The following is a 22,761-nucleotide window of genomic DNA, read 5'->3' as shown; positions in this document are numbered from 1 at the left end:
CGCTCCTGCAATGAATATGCAAATTTATTTACTAGCCTGACGGGGAGAGAGCAGAGCACTTAACTGATCAGGCTAGTGAAGACATTTGCATATTCATCATGGGGGTGGACCAGGTGGTGAATTTTGAGAAGGCAGGCTAACTCCATTGCATACAGCAGCACAATCGCAAGGAATGAATAAACGGCCATAACTTTGAAACTACTGCAGCAATTAAAGTAAGTGACATCTGTTTTTAAAGTTGTTCACCCGCACTGTAATTGAGTATATAAAGTTTAGTGAGGTGAACAAGCTGTCAGTTTCTCTTTAAAATGGATTACTGTATATCAGGTTCTGGTATTTTTCATGGAAAGAAGATTGTAGAAGACTTTGCTATTTTAGTTGTCAAACAGGAATGGAAACCCAATTTTAATGTAAAAGAAGTTCACAATACAATACACCTACTTAACAGCTATCCACATTGGATAACTATACTCACAGCTCCGACCTGTTTCTTTTTTCTTCATTTACATACTTTTCAAAAAGATATATTGTATAGATTTCTTGCAAAACTTCAATGGCAAATAGCATGGGCAAACATCACTAGTTTTAGTTTTATAACAAGTAAAGCACACCTCATTTTTGCCCAAAAACAAATGCAAAATATACATTAACTGGCACTCTTTTATGTACTTTTAAGTCTATGGACTCCTGGAATTCATTACATCTTCAGAAGTCTTGTGAAGCTCACACCTTAATGGGTCAGGGATGCTTGAAGGGCAGAAATGGGGATTGCCCAATAATTTTAATGTTATGGAAATTAACGTATTTGCAGATTTGTGCTATGTTTACACATCGTGAATAGCAAAATATGTACCTAAAATAGGAATAAAATAGGTCTGTATTTTTTGATCAAATAATGTGCACAGTGAAAGTATATGATAAAGTGTCTGTAACCGTACAAAAAATTTCTGAAATTCCAACATTGGAATTTGTGAAGCTTTTCTAAATAATGTTTGCACTCAGAGTAGGTTGACCATAGACTTTCATTGTGCACATTATTAACTCAAAAATATAGACATATCTTATTCCTATTTTACAGATGTCTTTTGCTAATAATTTTACACCGTGTAAATATAGCATTGTAGCTGCTTTCCATTTACTGAGTTAGTAGTATTATTGGCAGTGGAAAACCTAAAAAATATATAAAGTCTGCTTACAAAACAAGCCTTTAAGTTTGATTCTATAATATTGTAACTGTTAAGGTCTTACAAAAAACACACAATACAATACACATCCTGTTACAATAGTCTACATAAGGACAATGATTGATATTAACATCTGTTGTCCAGTCATCCAGCCGTGAGTCATTGTTTCTCCCTTGTTAAAACATATCTGCTGCAAAGGGAATAAAATAACACCGCAATAGACACAACCCTGGAAATCCAGCTGTACATGAAGGGTAGTGCTTTGTAGAGAAGAAAGTTGGTTCAGAAAAAAGAACCAAGTATACTGAAAAACAACAGTAAGCAAATAAGACATTTCTACTACCTTCATAGACCATTGTTATGTCCTGTATAGGTCGGAATATCACAGATGCACATGTTCAACATCACATTACATTTTCTATGCATTTGATTATTAATGTATGGTCTTTAAATGGCTGTTCTTCCTTTAGTACTTCTCTTTGCTTTCTACAACATTTTCCAAATTTCACAGAAATTGGTTCATCCAAAAATATCACTTCCTTTACTGCACCAAACCACTAAACTGATCATTGCTGCTGTCAAGAAGACAGGAATTAAAATAAGAGCTGTGAGAATGTCATCCGGGGGATCTTCCAATATTACTGTGTCTAAAGTACAGTTTGCAAAAAATTTGGTGTGGATTCCAATGATAAATCTTTCCGCCAAGTTGTTGGGCCAAAAGCAGTTTCCATTTCTAGCTGTTATCTCTGCACAATTTGAGAGTGTGTCATAATACCTGTAGAAATAAAAATGACAAGGACGTAGTTATTAATGAGCAATATAGCTACTACTAGTCATTATAGTTATGAAAAATTCGATTCGGCTGATTCACCGAATAAAAAAAAAAAATTCAATTTGATCAGAATAAATTCACGGTGAATCGATATAATAAAGTGTGTGTGTGTGTTTTTAACTTTTTCCACTTTTTTTCTTCATTTTTTAGGTAGTACTACTACTCCCAGTATGGAACAGACTCTTCCATGATGGGAGTAGTAGTACCTGTGCTACCCAGTAGTAGTACCTGGGATACGCCAAATGGAAAAGGATTTAGGCAAACTAGAATGGTCAGAACTCTGGCAACTGAAATTTAATGTGGATAAGTGCAGGATAATGCACTTGGGGCGTAAAAACCCTCAGGCAGAATATAGAATATTTGGCACAGTTCTGACCTCAGTATCTGAGGAAAGGGATTTAGGAGTAATTATTTCAGAAGACTTAAAAGTAGGAAGACAATGTAATAGAGCAGCAGGAGGTATAAGCAGTAGAAAGAGAGAAATGCTCATCCCACTGTACAGAACACTGGTGAGACCTCACTTGGAGTATTGTGCGCAGTACTGGAGGCCGTATCTCCAAAAGGATAAAGATACTCTAGAGAAAGTTCAGAGAAGAGCTATTAAACTAGTACATGGATTGCCGGATAAAACTTACCAGGAAAGGTTAAAGGACTATAGCTTGGAAGAAAGAAGAGACAGAGGGGATATGATAGAAATTTTTTAATACATAAAAGGAATCAACACAGTAAAGGATTAGAGCATATTTAAAAGAAGAAAAATTACCACAAGAGGACATAGTTTTAAATTAGAGGGGCAAAGGTATAATAGTAATATCAGGAAGTATTACTTTACTTTAGTGGATGCATGGAATAGCCTTCCTGCAGAAGCGGTCGCTGCAAATACAGTGAATGAGTTTAAACATGCATGGGATAAGCATAAGGCTATCCTTCATATAAGATAGGGCCAGGACTATTGATATGATTCAGATTATTGGCCAGTCTAGATGGGCCAAATGGTTCAGATCTGCTGATACATTCTATGTTTCTATGTTAATAGACAGATCCCCCTGGGTGTCATTTCTGACACCCATTGCGATCCTCCTGTATAATGTATAGAAGCAGGTGGCTGGCCGCTTTTCTGCGCGATCCTGCACTATATTCTGCAATGTAAAGTTCTTCACATCACAGATTCATATTTCCCACTGAGAGCTGTGTTTGGCTAGACTGTTCCAGCCAATCACAACTCTCTGCGGGAAATATGAATGATATATATATATATATACACACACATCAGTGTAGGGGTCAGAGATGAGCTGAGGACAGGGACATCAGTAATATGTATAATACAGTAGGCAAAAAAGGCTGACAGTTTCCTTAATTTACCAAAAATTTCACATACTGTAAACTTGATTGTTATTGCAGAAATTGCACAGAGACATAAGCCATTATTACGTGTTATTGCCCAATTGTCTGTACCTTAGATTATTTCTGCTTGTGTGGGAGTTCAAGATACAAAATTACAAAAAAATATATATTATAGTCCAGATACTCTACTGCAGCTTCCTCATAATTATATGCAACATTATCCAGAATTGTCCTTGTTATTAACGGCTCCAGTATATTATTCTTGTAGAGCCTATTCGGACTCCCAACAGGCATGTACTAAATAATCATTGGAAGACCAGTATGTATACTAAGGATGTATAATGGTCTTCAAAAAAAAAATCCCACGGAGTGAAGTATGATTATTTAGTACATGCCTGTTGGGAGTATGAATATGGTCATATGGTAAATGGACATTATTGCTGCAGTTTGTCCTGGACCTATAACAGCATACATATGTAAGAGGCTATAAATTGTATGTTGCGATGTCATCATTTTAATAGCTGGAACGTACGATATATTAAAAATGTATACAAAAAAATGCATAAAAACATGCATAGTATGCATACTAACTTAAATGGTTCATAGAATAGAATAGAATAGAATATATTCTGAATTTGTGCTACTTGTTTGGATAATCAAGTTGGCGACTATAAACCACATTAAATGTGAACTGTGTACTGGATGTCCATAAAGCAGCGCTCAAGAGCACTGGTGGTGGTCAGAGTGTATCTAAGTTTTGATAATCTAAGTCAGTATTTTTGAAAAGGACTTATTAAAAGTGAAGTTTTATTGAAGGTTCCCGGTACATTTTATTTTTTTTGTGTATATGTGTGTGTGTGTATATATATGTTACACACACAAAACAAATACACACACACACACATATATATTATATATATATATATATATATATATATATATATATGTATTTGCTATATATACACAAAAAACTAAAATGTACCGGGAACCTTCAATAAAACATCATTTTTAATAAATAAATATATATATATATGATCTAATGTGAAAGTTTACATCTACATACATCTACAATATATATTATTACATATTATCCATATGATACATATACTCCATATGCTGGGTCCTGCAACAGTATTGAGATATGCTGCGGAACCCTCCGACAGTCAGTTTGCAAACAGTGCAAAATATATGTTTGCAATCTACATACCTACATCTAAGTAGTGTACTATTTTGTACCTGTTAATCTGTCAAGGGCCTACACACTGTGAAAGGACAGCCAAAAGTATTCATCGGCTGGTGTTTTAAAAAAATTACAGAGTTGTTAGGCTCATTGTAGCGCATTTTTCTTTCCTCATAAGTGCATACTGCATATGCACATCTAAGTAGTGAGTGTACTATTTTGTACCCGTTAACCTGTCAATGGCCTACATACTGTGAAAGGACAGCCAAAAGTACTCATCAGCTGGTGTTGTACTCAGATACTTTTTTAAGTGTACTGTAGAGCATTTTTCTGCCCTCATCAGTGCATACAACATACCCACATATAAGTAGTGTACTATTTTGTTCCTGTTAATCTGTCAAGTGCCAAGATACTGTGAAAAGACAGCCAAAAGTGCACACCTGCTTCTGTTCTAGACAAATATTATTTTAAGTGTAGTGAAGCGTATTGTACTCCCCTCATATACGCACTAAGTATGTCAGGCAGAGAAGTGCCAGGATGTGCACAGAGGAATGGCAGAGACCTAAATCCTCCAGGCAGAGGTCGCAGCAGACTAGAGGCGAGTGGCAGCAGGAGTCGCAGCGAGAGGACTGAGCTCCCGTTACCAGCTAGCAGTCGTGTCTCAACCAGAAACCCATCTGCCGTTGTTGATTGTTTAACACGGTCATCCACTTCATCACAAGTGACATCTGACACGATCAGTCAACAGTCTGTGGGTTCCTCAGACAAAACCCTCAGTTGGCATGGCCTGGGAGCAGTCCCTGTCCTCCCATTTCCTCTGTCCTGTGCTGTTCCCTCTCCTACAGAAGTATCTTATGCTGTGGGTTCAGCTCCATTATTCACTGAGGACGATCTAATAGAGGACAGTCAGCAGCTACTGCCCAGCCAAGCAGTGGAGGAGACATCCGCTGCTTCCTCCAGGCAAGTAGTGATGAGGAGAATGATGAGGAGAGTGACGTGGGAGGCAGTGTTGCCAGGGTTCAGGGTCCTGAAACAGACATTGTTGAGGAACCTGAGGAGGACATCAGAGACGTGCAAACACTTGATGATGATAAAGTCGATCACAATTGGGAGCCGGGTGCAGAAGGGGCTTCATCATCATCAGGAGAAGAGAGTTGCAGGATGCTGAGCCAGCAAGGCGGTAGCATGGTTGGCAGTCAGTGTGGTGGCAGAAGTGGAAATTCTCCAGCCAAGCGTGCTTGGGGGAGACCACCTGCTTCGCGGCAGCCTACCTTCCCGGGAGGTAGTGAAACATGGGTTCCTGGGGACGGCGGCAGTAGCAGTCAATTATTGCAGACTGTTGGTGGGAAAATCTGCTATTCGGCGGTGTGGCAGTTTTTCATCAAGCATCCGAAGGAGGTTCACATAGCCACATGCAAGATATGTCCGCAGAAGGTGAAGCGTGGCCAGGGTCCCAATGTTGGCACCACGGCCCTGCGTCAACATATGCTTCGCCACCATAAAGCGGCCTGGGAGAACCATGGCTCTAATGTAGTGGTCCAGCCTGCTGCATCACCCAGTGGCACGCCGCTCCCTCTTTCAGACAGCCAAGGCTCCACCACCTCAGCCGAAGGCAGCTGTTTGTGTCATACCCTCCTTCTGTCACTCCAGATGCTCCGGCTTCTCCCACTTTTAGTCAGCCAATCTGCCAACAATCCATCCGCGAAGCCATGTCCAAGATACAACAGTGTGCACCCACTCATCCAACGGCACAGAAGCTGAATGTGCTCCTGTTTAAGTTGCTGGTGCTGCAGTCCCTCCCTTTTCAAGTAATGGACTCTGCACCTTTAAGAGAACTGATGAGTTGTGCCGAGCCGAGGTGGAGAGTGCCAAGCCGTCATTTTTTGCAAAGAAGGCAGTACCAGCCCTGCACAATTTTGTGGAAGGGAAGGTGGTCCAGTCCTTGAGCCTGTCTGTGTCTACCAAAGTGCACGGCAGCACCGACGTCTGGAGCTGTAATGATGGTCAGGGACAATATATGTCCTTTACGGCTCAGTGGGTGAATGTGGTTCCTGTACAGCCACAACCCCAACTTGGACAGGTCACGCCGCTTCCTCCTCCACGCTGTCAGCCCGTTTGTCCTGTGACAGTGTGCCACTCCACCTCCTCATCCTCCACCGTGTCCTCAGCCTCCACTGCCCAGACAAGTCTCAGTGGCCCTTCAGCATACCATGTGTGCAGGGCACGGGGCTGTCACGCTGTTATTCACATGGTTTGCCTTGGCGAAAAGAATCACACAGGGGAGGAACTGCTAAGTCATTCGTAAAGAAATCGGAGAATGGCTTACTCCACAAGAACTGGAAATGGGAACCATGGTGACCGACAACGGGAAGAACATCTTGGCCGCGCTGCGACAAGGAAGAGTGAGTCATGCGCCCTGCATGGCACACGTGTTAAATCTGGTTGTCAAGCAGTTCCTGAACTTTGCATGCACTTCAGTCACTCACACACTGCAAAGCACACCCTCCTTGAGCTGCAGCGTCCGAATGGTATCCCCAACATAGTCTGATTTGTGATGTTGCCACATGTTGGAATTCCACCCTCCATATGTTGGACCGACTGTACAAACAGAGAAAAGCTATCACCGATTTCTTAATGATCCAATCGGATAGGGGTACTCTCCCGTGTAACTTCAATGTGAACCAGTGGCAGCTAATACGTGACACCTGCCGTTTGCTTAGGCCCATTAAGGAAGCCACATTATTGGTAAGTCGCCAGGATTACGGGATGAACGACTTCATACCAATGCTTCATTTCCTACAACAAGTGTTAGAAAAGATGGCTGGTCAGGCCACATGAGCCCTGTGGGGCTGAACTGGAGGAGGAGGAGGGGCCCAGTGGAGCACAGTTTAGGTTTCATGAGATTGGCAGTGTTTCTAGTCATCTGACAGGAGAGGAGGATCATGATCCACTAGAGGAGCTAGAGGGTTGTGAGGAAGGCGAGACAGAGGACCCAGACACACCGACGAAGTATGCAGTGGAGATGGAGGCAGGGAGTCTCTCCAAGTCACTTGCACAAATGGCACGATGCATGCTCAGTTGATTGCGTAGTGACCGCCGATTACTTTTGGCTCTCCACCTTATTGGACCCTCACTACCGTCACAAAATGGGGGCCTTTTTTTACACTTAATGAGAAGGAGGACAAACTGACCTACTACAGAGAGAACCTACGTAGTCAGTTGGCCGATGCCTATCGGCGCCATCGTCCATCCACTAGCAGGTCTTACTCGGGGGCTGCTGGGGAGGGATCGGGTAGCAGGAGCAGTACCAGCTCAATCAGCAGCAGCCTGAGTCTATAGTCGCTGAAGAGTAGCTTTCTTCACCCGCATAGTGAAAAAACTCATCAGCAGCAGGTAGAGATGGAGTTGGACCTGAACCGGCAGGTTGTGGCATACCTTGACATGGCCATGCCAACAAACCTTGAAGATCCGCTGGACTTCTGGGCAGCCAAACTTGATTTATGGCCGCAACTAGCAGAGTTTGCCCTGGAAAAGCTGTCCTGCCCAGCCAGTAGTGTGCCATCAGAGTGGGTGTTTAGTGCGGCAAGGCCATAGTCATCCCAAGGAGAACTCGTCTGTCCACGAAAAATGTGGAGAGACTGACCTTTGTGAAGATGAATCAGGCATGGATCACCCAGGATTTCCACCCACCAATGACAGATGCATCAGAGTAGATTGACGATGGTGCTACACCAAAACTTCACAAATATGGAGAGTGCCAAACAGATTTAAGGCACTGCTCCCCATTTAAAAACATTCCAGCCACCTTCATCACCGGGTACAGGTATTGTCACCCACCGCACCACTCTGTCATCAGGTCACTTTCCGGACTCCTGATGCTGCTGCTGCCACCTCCAGGCCGTTTCATTCAGCCACTATTTTGTCTCCTCATGCTTCGGCCACCTCCAGGCTATACCGTACAGACACTATATGGGCTCCTTATGCTTTCCCCACCTCCAGGCTGTGCCATTCAGCCAATATATTGTTTTCTGATGCTGCTGGGACTGTCTTGGATATTAACTACAATTTTTATGGTAGCACTAGCAAACATACATGCTCAATAGGGATTTCAACATTGATCTTTTAATGTTAGGGCATGTTAATCCCTCTTATGTACGCATCCTGCTGCCTGATCCAGGCTGTGTGTTTCAGGAACTACTTGGCTTACTGATGGTGCTGGGCCTGTGCCTAAATTTTTTTATGTTAGCACTAGCTAAAATACATCTTCTATACAGATTTCAATATTCACCTTTTCATGGTAAGGGCTTTTAGGCCCCTTCTGCTGCTGCCTGATCCAGGCTGTGTGTTTCAGCAACTATATGGTTTAGTGATGCTGCTGAGCCTGTGCCTAAAAATTTTTGATGTTAGCACTAGCTAAACATACATCTTCTATACAGATTTACACATTCACATTTTAATGTTAGGGGTTGTGAAGCCCTCTTGTAAAAAATTTAGGCACAGGCCCAGCAGCATCAGTAAACCATATAGTTGCTGAAACACACAGCCTGGATCAGGCAGCAGCAGAAGGGGCCTAAAAACCCCTAACATGAAAAGGTGAATATTGAAATCTGTATAGAAGACGTATTTTAGCTAGTGCTAACATAAAAAAATTTAGGCACAGGCCCAGCACCATCAGTAAGCCAAGTAGTTCCTGAAACATGCCCGCTCCAGGCTGTGTGTTTCAGGAACTACTGCGCTTAGTGATGTTGCTGGGCTTGGGCCTTAAATTCTTTGATGATAGCATGAGGTAACATACCTCTTCAATAGAGATTTCAACATTGATCTTTCAATTTTAGGGGTTATGAATCCCTCTTGAGTACTGCTGCTGCCTGCTCCTGACTGTGTGTTTCAGGAACTTCTTGGCTTACTGATGCTGCTGGGCTTGGGCCTTAAATTTTTGTGACTTTAACACTAGCTCATATACAATGTTGAGATTTCAACATTGATCTTTCAATGTAAGGGGTTATAAAACCCTCTTGTGTACTGCTGATGCCTGCTCCTGACTGTGTGTTTCAGGAACTACTTGGCTTACTTATGCTGCTGGGCTTGGGCCTTACATTTTTGGGTGTTAGCACTAACTTACATACATGCTTAATTGAAATTTCAACATTTTATCAATGTAAGGGTTTATGAAACCCTCTTGTCTACTGCTGATGACTGCTCCTGACTGTGCGTTTCAGGAACTACTTGGCTTACTGATGCTGCTGGGCCTGGGCCTTACATTTTTGGATGTAAGCACTAGCTTACATACACGCTTGACTGAGATTTCAACATTTATCTTTCAATGTAAGGGGTTATGAAACCCTCTTGTGTAATGCTGATGCCTGTTCCTGCCTGTGTGTTTCAGGAACTTTTTGGCTTACTGATGCTGATGGGCTTGGGCCTTACATTTTTGGATGTTAACACTAGCTTACATACATGCTTCATTGAGATTTCAACGTTTATCTTTCTATCTTAGGGGTTATGAAACCCTCTTGTGTACTCCTGCTGCTGACTGCTCCTGTCTGTGTCATTCAGCAACTACATGGTTCAGTGATGCTGCTGGGCTTGGGCCTTAAATATTTGGATGATAGCACTAGCTAACATGCATCTTCAATAGAGATTTAAACATTTAACTTTTAATGTTAGCAGCTTGAGTACACAAGAGGGGTTCACAATCCCTGCTTGCCCCTGTATGTGTCATATAGCAACTACATGGTTTAGTGATGCTGCTGAGCCTAGGACATTACCTATATATGTTTATGGTAGCACTAGGTACCATACATCTTCAATTGAAATTTCAAAATTCATCTTTTATTATTAGAGATTGTGAGGCTCTATTGTCTCCTCATCTGCCGCCAACTCCAGGCTGTGCCAGACACTATATGGTCTCATCATGCTTCAGCCACCTCCAGGCTGTGTCATTCAGCCACTATATGGTCTCCATATATTGACTGTGTATTGTGGGAAACATGTGGGTATCCTTGAGTTACTCTCCCATCATTATTGCCATGTTGATACCAGACCAGTAAGAAATGGAATGTTGCCAAGGACTAGCAGAAACAGGGAACTGTGGATACTGACCACCGGCTGTTGGAATTGACAGACTATCCCAGGTAGTAGATTTACCATTTTGAAGTTCCTCAGTTCCAGTAGGCTTTAAGTCATTCATTCTTTGATGTGGTTCTTCAGTTGCAGAATTAAGTTGTATCATGTTTTCCTGTTCCTCCGATGAGCTAATGTCACTGGAACACACAATACTCATATTGTCATCTAATGAAGGATCCTTTTCTTCAGAGAACGTATGTATAATTTTCTTATTTTGAATGTCAGGTGGTATTCTGACAATCTCTGATTAGAAAGGAATTTTGTAATTTGGGACACAGGTAAAAATAAGTATTTTTAAGCGTACTGTAGCACATTTTTCTGCCCTCATTCGTGCATACCACATACCTACATCTAAGTAGTGTACTATTTTGTACCTGTTAATCTGTCAAGGGTCTATATACTGTGAAAGGACAGCCAAAAGAACACACCCTCTGCTGTTCTAGACAAATACTGTTTTAAGCGAAGTGAGGCGTATTGTACTCCCCACATATACGCAATAAGTATGTTAGGCAGAGTAGTGAGATTTCAATTACAAAATCCATAATATCAATTTCAAAAATTTTAATTTTAAAATCATACATTTCAATGGTCTCGTCATGCTGCTGCCAACTCCAGGCTGTGCCATTCAGACACTACAGTGGGGATCAAAAGTTTGGGCACCCCAGGTAAACATTTGTATTAATGTGCATAAAGAAGCCAAGGAAAGATGGAAAAATCTCCAAAAGGCATCAAAATACAGATTAGACGTTCTTATAATATGTCAACAAAAGCTAGATTTTATTTCCATCATTTACATTTTCAAAATAACAGAAAAAAATATGGCATCTGCAAAAGTTTGGGCACCCTGCAGAGTTAATATCTTGTACTGCCCCCTTTGGCAAGTATCACAGCTTGTAAACGCTTTTTGTAGCCAGCCAAGAGTCTTTCAATTCTTGTTTGAGGTATCTTTGCCCATTCTTCCTTACAAAAGTCTTCCAGTTCTTTAAGATTTCTGTGCTGTCTGTCATGCACTGCTTTTTTAAGGTCTATCCATAGATTTTCAATTATGTTGAGGTCAGGAGATTGTGAAGGCCATTGCAAAACCTTCAGTTTATGCCTCTTGATGTAATCCCCCGTGGATTTCGAGGTGTGTTTAGGATCACTATTCATTTGTAGAAGCTATCCTCTTTTTAACTTCAGGTTTTTCACAGATGGCATCAAGTTAGCATCCAAAATTTGCTGAAATTTTATTGAATCCATTTTTCCTTCTACTCGTGAGATGTTCCCTGTGACACTGGCTGCAATACAACCCCAAAGCATGATTGATCCACCCCCATGTTTAACAGTTGGACAGAAGTTCTTTTCATTAAATTCTGTTCCCGTTCTTTTCAAAACGTACCTTTGTTCATTCCGGCAAAAAAAGTTCAACAGAACTTATTTCCAAAATGCATCAGGCTTGTCTTTATGTTCATTTGCAAAGTTCAAATGCTGATTTTTGTAGTGAGGAAGTAGAAGAGGTTTTCTTCTGATGACTCTTCCATGAAGACCATATTTGTACAAGTATCTCTTTATAGTGGAATAGTGTACCACAACTCCAGTGTCTGCCAGATCTTTCTGGAGGGATTGTGCAGTCAAACGTGGGCTTTGAATTGTTTTTCTCACAATCCTGCGAGCTGTTCTGTCTGATATTTTTCTTGGTCATCCAGATCTTGCTTTAAATTCCACTGTTCCTAATGACTGCCATTTCTTCATTACATTCCGAACAGAGGATATTGACATCTGAAAACGTTTTGCTATCTTCTTATAGCCTTCTCCAGCTTTGCGAGTGTCAACTAGTTTCAGATTTCTAGACAATTGCTTAGAAGAACCCATGGTGCTGATTGTTGGGGCAAGGTCAGATGAGTCTGGGCATTTAAAACCTTTGAGATTGACATCACCTGGCCTTCCCAGATGATGATTGAGAACAATCCATGACACTGGCAGGTCTCAGCTTTGCAAAGGGGGCAGTGCATGGTAAAAATTCAGCAGGATGCCCAAACTTTTGTTGACATATTATAAGAATGTCTAATCTGTAATTTGATGCCTATTGGAGATTTTTCCATCTTTCCTTGGCTTCTTTATGCACATTAATACAAATTTTTACCTGGGATGCCCAAACTTTGATCCCCACTGTATATGGTTTCCTCATGTTTCAGCCAATTTTAGCCTGTGTCATTAAGCCACTATATGGTCTCCTCATGCTGCTAACACCTCCACGCTGTGTCATTCAGCCACTATATTGGCTCCTCATGCTGCCAACTACTCCACACTGTGTCATCAGACACTATATGGTCTCCTCATGCTGCCAACACCTCGCACTGTCATTCAGCCACTATATGGTCTACTCATGCTGCCAAAACCTCCAAGCTATGCCATTCAGCCACTATATGGTCTCCTCATACTGCCAACACCTCCATGCTGTGTCATTCAGCCACTTTATGGTCTCCTCATACTGATGCCAGTAATGCCGGTAATCTGCATGTCATTCTGAATAGCAGTATTATTTCACTACCCCAGCACACTCCTTATGCGTGTTAGAACACAGCAAAGTGTTCTGCACCCCTATTGAGGCTCTCTGTATGCCAGAAATAGCCGTTTTTAATATAAATTCGGATAAAAACTAATTTTTTCAACAAAATTCGGCGAATTGGCCGGATCAAATTTTTCTAAAGTTCGCTCATCTCTACTTTAGATGTACGTAGATGTAAACTTTCACATTATATCATAAATATACACTATATTTATATAAATATATATGTATATAAATATGTATTTGTCATATATATATACATATAGCTTTCCATATATCTATTTGTCTATCTCTCTCTCTCTATATATATATATCATATATGTATATATGTATTTTTTTTTCCCACTCACACAGCAGACAGATGAATGAAGAACAGGAAATAGTATGGAAAGACCTTAATTGAATAATAAAACCACAGCCAATTAAGGTTAAACCACTTGACCTACATTCCTTTGATGTTCTATTACCTATTTGAACTTAATTGGATGTGGTCTCATTCAATTAACCTTAATTTGCTCTAATTAGAGAAGCTACTGTATATTTCAAAACTATTTCTTCCATTCATACGGCCCCAGGATGCCAAAGACTCCCTGCCGGTCCCTCTGCAGCCACTCTACTGGAATTCAGGAATTACAACTCCACTCATCCCCTACATAAAAAATAAAATATTTTTCACATACAGAGGAAAAGACATTCGAATTGCAAGAAGTGTTTTCCAGTAATTTGTCAATTAACACCAGCTCACACTGTATAATCACAATGACATTGTCTTTCCCAATTACATTAAATACATACATACATTATTGTCCCGGCCATCTGCCTCTGCAAGTAACAATTTGAAGTATCTTTAATCTCTGATAGAAGACCTCTGTAAATGTATGGATTTTTGGTAAATTAAGGAAACTGTCAGCCTTTTTTTGCCTATTGTATTATACATATTACTGATGTCCCTGTCCTAGGCTTGTCTCTGACCCCCACAATTATTCATGTTAGTACATCTAAATGCATGAAAAAATGTAATAAATGGGGCTAAAAAGTTTTTGTTTTTTTTTAAACAAAAAAAAAAACTACAGACATCAAGGTTTTGATCGGTCAGGGTCTGGGTGTTCAGAACCAAGATTTTTAGATAGAGCAAGGAGAAGCATGTGCATAAGTGCTTCACTTCCTAGCTTGCTGACATCTTATCTTGCTGTAAAAGACTGGCTCCACTGTAAGTGCATGGAACCCATCTCCTGTAAAGAAACATGAGACTGGGAGTGCAGTGAGCCAGGGAGTTAAGTGTTCCTCACCTAGACTTATCTAATGATCAGGGTCTGAACACCCACATCCAGACTGATCAAAACCTTTGTCTGGGTACCCATCCCTTAACTTAGGGTAATCAGCAAAACGGTCATCCTATACCCAAAAAAATAACGTCCAAACAATGTAAACTAACAGGATCTGCAAAAATCTCGCAAGCATTTTGTCACGGACCGACCAGGGGACAGGGAGAGTGAGCCCTAAACTGACCCTAAAACTGCTCTCCCTGCCTACTTGCCCATCCACCCTAAATGATGGATCGACAACTGGGCGCCGGCCCCTTCCTGCACTTAAGTGCAGTGGCGCAAAAACAAATAATATACATGATCGGTCACAGACCAGAACAGTAACAGAAAACTACCAGACAACCAGATATACCAGGGCAGAATATAAACTCACAAACAGAGCAGAATATAGTGAATTAAAAAACAGTTCATAAACCGGTTATCAGATAAATGGAAGACATGATAAAATGAACAAGACTAGGCATGATATGAGTATACAGCAGAATCCAGGAGATGAAGGGGATAAACAGAAGAACTGAGAGCCAAAACACTAAACTGAACAGGTAACATAAAACACTGTTGACAAACAGGTGCAAGTACAAAGGACAAAGATCAGATCAACCAAATCAGATATACACTATAGTAGTAGCCATCAATAATAAAGCTAAATAGGCTACTGGCCAGCGGACACACTCCACCGTGTGGACAAAATGCTGACCCAGTAGGAAACAGAAATATAATACATGAAACACTAGACTAGAACTGGATGAGTCTGAATAGACTCCAAATACTGAACAAGAATATAACATACAAAGCACAGGGTACAAGCTAGACTCAGAGACAGTATGAACACAGACAGAGCATAACGAACAAACATAATCCTTAAGCCGACTAATGTAACACACAGACTAAAATACAATGAGCATGCTATATAGCCATAGCTAAAAACCCAGATAAAATTACAAGATAAATACAAGGTAAATGCTTAAGCAGACATAGTCAGAATATAGCAAAAACAGACATAGTAGTGTTGAACTCAATAACCAGCACCAGAGTGCAGCAGAACTCTGGCTAAATAACTCAACCTGAATTCTCATTCGTTCAGAGAATTAACTATTACCTATCCAGGTGGAATAGCAAACTGCTCTGAACAAACTAGTGAATACAAAATAATAAATACACACCTAAACAGAAAAATACAAAACCAAATAAAAGGACATTACTCGTTTTTTCTTTTTTACCATGACCCAAATAAAAATGTAAGTGTTTAGGACTATTTTTGCTGATGTTGTCAGTCTTCTTCCCTTTTTTTTCTGTCTGTGATGAGACGTAAAAAGTTTTTTTTTAGATTGGCAGGAACACTTTATATACGGGTGAGCAGTAAGTATTTTTAAATAATTTTTGTAATTTTGTAAAAATCCTTGCTCTACATAGTAGAGAAAGTGATTGGAAAATACATTATGTCCTGACTAACTTGTTTGTGAATATATACAATGTGAACATGACCGACACTTTACACTGTTCTACACTACACTGTTCAACAACAGATTTCCTAAACCTGGTAACACTAACAGTACATTCCTATTTATAAGCAGCTTCCAATGACATGGCTAATGTGCTCTACCATATTTCCTTATTGGTAAGTTTTTAACCACCTCTTTTAGATGTCTACAGTCTGCATGAAGCTAAGCTGGTGTAAACACAGCTCAAAAATACATTCCCCTTTCAAAAAAAGTCGAAAAATGACTTTTTAAGGGCACTGAAAAATAAAGCATAGATTATACAGTATAAGAAATGAATGTCATACTACCAGCACGTTTTCTATGTAACTAGGCAATATGGCGACAGAAAGAGTTACTAGAGAAAAAAGCTTACTGTATTCACAAGTTACATACATGTGTTCCTAAAGCAATATAAAACAAAGTCCAGCTCACCTTTCCATGCTCGGTGCTTGGACCAGTGCTCGGCTAGGCACCCAACAATACTGAAAAATAGGCAGGAGGTCCAGCACTACGATATGTGCAGCTTTATTCAAGTGGACAACAAACAGTAAAAGCGACAGTCAGACGCGTTTCTAGCGCATGCGCTTTTCCTCGGTGACGTCAGTTTATGCTCAGGTGAGTTTTAAATACCTAAGAATAGGGCAGAGAGTCTGCTTGTGGTGCCTCCCAACTCACCAGACATACAACTGGCTGGAGGATCAGTGTACAAAGTTGAAAAAATTCTAAAATACATTAAGTACAAATTTTATAAATCTTATAATATATACTGATGAATACTGCACAAGAAAAGGATGAGGTTTAATAATGGAATAATAATTCCCTGCGAACATTCAAACTCGCTGGGGCACGAGTCCCCAACGTAAACTGCCGGTATGCTTCCCTGTCAGCCAATTTTTCACCAAGACATCCTTTTCTTATGCCCAAATTTAGAGATAGAAAGAAAAACCCTGTTCTAGCATTTTCCCCTTACTTCAACAGTATTAGACAGATCATACATATACATTTGCATCTATTAAAAAGAGATAAAATATTGTCCATTATTTTGAGTGAGGGATGCCATGTGGTCTCCAAAAGGGCACCGACATTGGGGGATCAGTTGTCTCCCAGTGTGGTGAATACTCAAATTAATAGCAGCACCAGTTTGTTAGCCCTGAAGGGCGTCTTTAAATGTGGGCAGAAAATTTGCCATATGTGCCGTTATGCCAAGCCTTTCAAACAATTTGAAAATGCAGATTGTATTAAGATGTTCTTGATAAAATCTTACATCAATTGTAATTACAGTAATGCGGTGTATATCATTGAATGCACGGTATGCAAGCTGAAATATGTGGGATACACCACTAGGAAATTTAAAATGTGAGCATTAGAGCATCTCAACGACAGCAGCACCAATCTGTAAGGCATAGATCTGCGTCATCGGCTCATTTCCATTCAGTGCATGATGGAAATGTGAATTCATTTAAAATCTATGCCATTGAACATGTTAATGCGGGCATAAGAAAGGGATGTCTTCAAAAAACATTGGCTGACAGGGAAGCATACTCGCAGTTTATGTTGGGGACTCGTGCCCCAATGTGTTTGAATGTTCGCCGGGAATTATTATTCCATTATTAAAGGGGTATTCCAGGCAAAACCTTTATATATATATATATATATATATATATATATATATATATATATATATACAGACAAAGAATAAGTCAGCCAGCACTTAAGTTGATACCAAACTATTATATGGACCTGGCCTGCAGGTGCACGCTACTAGGCTAGATATACAGCAACAGAAGAATGCAGCAGCACACTGCCCGCACAAGGATATAGGTGAAACATGAATATGCAGTTAAAACATGGAGAGCTATACAGCTATGGTGTAATAGATGCAAATGTGAAACTATGAAATAGTGAGGCACTTAGCTTGCAAATTTGTCTCCGCCGGCGGTCAAATAGCTTGGACCAATAGTTTGGTATCAACTAAAGTGCTGGCTGACTTATTCTTTGTCTGTATTGCACATACGGGGGAGTGGCTACCTCCATGTTGGCCTTGCACCCCACCCACCTCTATCAGGTGTGTATATAAGGTGTCTTGGATGTTCCAGACCCTGCCATGCTTACTGAACTGTTCACACAGACGCATATTCACAGTGTAGGGTCCGTCCCAATGAGGCCACCTTATCGCGGTGGGACGGTCCAAGCTATTTGACCGCCAGCGGAGACATATTTGCGAGCTAAGTGCCTCACTATTTCATAGTTTCACATTTGCATCTATTACACCATAGCTGTATAGCTCTCCATGTTTTAACTGCATATTCATGTTTCACCTATATCCTTGTGCTGGCAGTGTGCTGCTGCATTCTTCTGTTGCTGTGTGTATATATATATATATATATATATATATATATATATATATATAAAAAGTCCAAGAGAGCAGCACTCGCAGGGTAGGTGCAATGGTGATAGGGTGCGTTCAGTTGCTGCTGATCCCGGTCACGAATCTCCCCAAGTAATAAACGAAAGGCAACCGCACTCCCATAAGATGCAAAAAGGTTAGGTCTTTATTCACATAAGCGTGAAGGTGGCGACGTTTCGGCTAGCTCACCTAGCCATCATCAAGCTAGGCTAATGGCTAGGTGAGCTAGCCGAAACGTCGCCACCTTCATGCTTGTGTGAATAAAGACCTAACCTTTTTGCATCTTATGGGAGTGTGGTTGCCTTTCATATATATATATATATATATATATATATATATATATAATCAACTGGCTCCGGAAAGTTAAACAGATTTGTAAATTACTTCTATTAAAAAATCTTAATCTTTCCAATAGTTATTAGCTTCTGAAGTTTTCTGTCTAACTGCTCAATGATGATGTCACGTCCTGGGAGCTGTGCATGATGGGAGAATATACCCATAGGAACTGCACAGCTCCCGGGACGCGAGTCATCAGAGAGCAGTTAGCTTCTGAAGTTGAGTTGTTGCTTTCTGTCTAATAACTATTGGAAGGATTAAGATTTTTTTAATAGAAGTAATTTACAAATCTGTTTAACTTTCTGGAGCCAGTTGATATATATATATAAAAAAAAATAAGTTTTGGCCTGGAATACCCCTTTAAGCCTCATCCCTTTGTTGTGCCGTATACATCAGTATATATATAAGATTTATAAAATTAGTACTTAATGTATTTTAGAATTTTTTTTACCTTTGTACATTGATCCTCCAGCTAGTTGTATCTCCGGTGAGGTGGGAGGCACCACATACAGACTTTCCGCCTTATACTTAGGTATTTAAACCTCCCCTGAGCATACACTGATGTCACTGAAGAAGAGCGCATGAGCTCGAAACGCATCTGTCGCTTTTACCGGTTGTTGTCCACTTGAATAAAGCTGCACATTATCGTAGTGCTGGACCTCCTGCCTATGTGTCCCTAAAGGTCTGATTAACAAAACATATGTATTTCTACTGACTGCATTGGTATTATTGTGCTGTGATGTTTCTTTCATTGTATTTCATGTCACTGATTATTTTCCATCATGTCAGAAGAAGAAAGGTATTTTTTTTAGGTATATATTCAGTCTGCTTTCAGTTAATGTTTTTTTTTTTTTTTAAACAATGTTTTATTAAAGTTTTCATAGAAACATCAGAAAAATGTACAAACAATACATCAAATTCCCTGAGCAGAGCAGAGCAGTACACAACGGAACACATCAGTATCTGTCACACACTACGTGTAACACATAGTCAGACATAGAAATGCATGTCACTCTATCCTACAATGTACCTACATACATGATTCGTGGAACTAAGCCTTATTTTCCTCGAGTTATGCGAAGCCCAGCGGTGTCTATTCGTGAGCACGATAGGCTGGTGTCGTCAACTAGGCAGTAGCATAACGCCCCAGTCCCACGGGATAAACTTATCCTGTACTAATACAATAACACCGCAAATCATGTCTACACAGGATATTAGTCGCTGCTCCGCGAACTAACCAACCCCAAGAGACTCCCCACTCAGTCCAGCCGAGATCTGCAGAACTCTTGTATCATCTAGACTACAACAAACAATACTATAGACACACACCACAGGAGAAGATAGAAATAAGATCCCATGGTGAACACAGATCAGCTACCTAGAGAAAAATAGGTAGGAAAGAAGTAGTGAAAAAGAAGGTAAAGAAGAAAAGAAAAGATAGAGGAGAAGAAGAAAAATCTCTCAGCATGTCCGCCCCGCCCCTCCACCTACTATGTAACTTTAAGGCCACCCAGCGAGCCACTGATGCTTGCTCTGCAATACCATGAGGAGTCTACAAACTCCTTCATCAGATCAGGTAACTCACTGGGTGCGTATGCATCCTCCATGAACAATCGCCAAGTTTTGAAAAATTTGCCTGCTCTCTTTTCCGTATCCCTCAGTGTATCTAATCTATCAATAAACAGTAAGGTTTTCATGATTTCAATTACCTGCGTAAGCGTCGGAGGATCCTTCTGCAACCATTGTCTCAATAGACTTTTCACTGTGGCCAATAACATAAGGTGAACCCCTCTAATTGCCATTATCGGGCCCCCGGAGGCTTCTTGGGAGGAAAGAGGCACATAATGAAATATCATAGCTAAGGGGGTGAGAGGAATATCCACATCCCAGACCCTCGCAATATAAGTCCTTACGTCTTCCCACAACGTTGTCAAAAATGAACACTCCCAAAGAGCATGCAGGAGAGAGGCCTTGGCCAGGCCACATTTGGGGCAGCTTCTGAGATAATGTGCAGGGGCATCACTATAGGAAAGGTTGAAGGCATATGTGGCCCTATGTAAAATGCGGAAATGCATCTCCCTCCAGGACTCATTTATGACAGCCTTCCTCACTTGCGCCAAGCCTGCCAGTAATTTGTGTCGTGCATCAGTGATGCCGAGCTCCTCCTCCCATGCTGTGAACAAGGAATTGGCCAGAGCATGCAAGGAGGCCTGTTTGAGTGCGAGGTACAATGTTGACAGAGAAAGTCTGCCCGAGTGTAAATTCAGCAAAGTACGGAAAACCGCTTCTCTGGATAAATATACCTCACTCCTGGGAAGGTTGGTCACATAGGAGCGCACCTGTAAATACTGCAGGTAATGTCCATGTGGGAGATTAAAACTATGTTTCAGGTCCTCCCATGCGAGCACCCCTCCTCCATCTCCAGAAAACAATTGATCCACAAGCAAGATACCTCTAGTTCTCCATACCTGAAAAGCGCCCCTGCCCACACCCTGAGGGAATGAAGGTGAGTCCCAGAGAGGCAACAGGCTGGACACAATGTAGGGAAGGCCATATATTTTTCTGATCGCCTTCCACGCCGCGACAGTGTCTTTGAGGAGGAGATTTGTCTTAATTGGGTTCGGGAGGGCTGTGTATGGTACATGTAGCAGAGCGCTAAGATCCCAAGGGGCCGCCAAGGCCCGTTCAATTCTCATGTTAGAGAACCAAGAGGTACCCAGCAGCCAGTCTCTGGAGTGACGTAACAATGCCGCTAGATTGTATAAGCGCAGATCGGGTAACTGGATACCTCCTTCATGAAGTGGTAGGCACAATTTTCTGAAAGCTATGCGCGGTCTTTTCCCCCTCCAAAGAAATTTAGTAAAGGCTGACTGCAACCTGGATACGTCTACATGTTTAAGTAACAGGGGTACCATTTGTAGGGGATAGAGCAATCTCCCGAAGCTTACCATCTTAAGGAGATGAGCTCTGCCGAAGAGGGTCAGCGGCAGGGACTGCCATCTAATTAGTTCCTGCTCTATCCGTCTAAAGAGTGGCACATAATTTAGTTTATACAGGGAAGACGGGTTATTACCTACCCTAACTCCTAAATATGTGATGTAGTTATGCGCCACCTCCACCCCCAAATCGCTCGTGGATTTATGATCGCCCGTTCCCAGATACAACAACTGGCATTTGGACGCGTTAATCTTATAGCCAGAGTATCGGCCAAACTCGCGCAAAAGATCCAGGACCCTCCCTAGCTGAGAATTGGGGGACCCCATGAATAATAGCATATCATCAGCGAAGCACGCTAATTTCATCTCTTGATCTCCTACCCCGATACCCGTATAGACCGTAGACTGCATGAGGTAGACTGCCAATGGTTCCAGGGCCAAATCAAACAAAAGGGGTGACAAGGGACACCCCTGTCGAGTCCCCTTTTCTAACCTGACATTATCAGATAAAAAACCTGGTGTGTAGATTCGGGCCCTTGGGTTAGCATATAAAGAAGACAAGAAGGTCCTGAATGGCCCACTAAACCCAAATTTATCAAGAACACTGTCCAGCCACGCCCAGCTGACATTATCAAATGCCTTTTCGGCGTCTATGGCAAGGAGACCGGGCGGGTCTGGACAATATCCTCTCCTATGTGTAATCTCCAATGCAGCCAGGACTGATCTGATATTTGCCACCCCCGAACGGCCCTTGACAAAGCCAGTTTGATGTGGGCCTAACAAGGAGGGCAAGAACCCAGCCAGACGGTCCGCCATTATCTTTGCCAACAGTTTAAGGTCTTGGTTGATTAAAGAAATGGGTCTGTATGAGCCTGGGTTCTCTGGGGGCTTGCCCGACTTGTAAAGGACCTTTATATATGCAGTATTACTAGATGGAATAATGGGATCTCCCCCTAAAATAGCATTAAATAAGGAAGTCAAAGGTTCAGCAGTGTCCTCCACCAACACCTTATAGAATTCGCTGCCAAAACCATCGGGTCCTGGGGCCCTGCCACTTTTCAG

General features: G+C 41.3%; 1 protein-coding gene across 1 annotated transcript in view; it reads right to left on the bottom strand.

Moving 5' to 3' along the window:
• Nucleotides 1-206: 206 nt before the first annotated feature.
• The window catches only part of LOC130272585 (receptor activity-modifying protein 3-like), a gene marked incomplete at its 5' end in the record, with an annotated part of 131,596 nt that continues 109,041 nt past the window's right edge, over nucleotides 207-22,761 (bottom strand). Inside the window, one exon of the mRNA XM_056518427.1 lies at nucleotides 207-1,959. Coding sequence (XP_056374402.1) covers nucleotides 1,704-1,959 — 256 coding nt within the window. The remainder of the gene's footprint in view (nucleotides 1,960-22,761) is intronic.

Source organism: Hyla sarda, chromosome 5 (genome assembly GCF_029499605.1).
Source record: "Hyla sarda isolate aHylSar1 chromosome 5, aHylSar1.hap1, whole genome shotgun sequence".
Taxonomy (NCBI): Eukaryota; Metazoa; Chordata; class Amphibia; order Anura; family Hylidae; genus Hyla; species Hyla sarda.
Note: the sequence above shows the minus strand (reverse complement) of the source record. Positions and strands in the feature narration are given on the sequence as shown.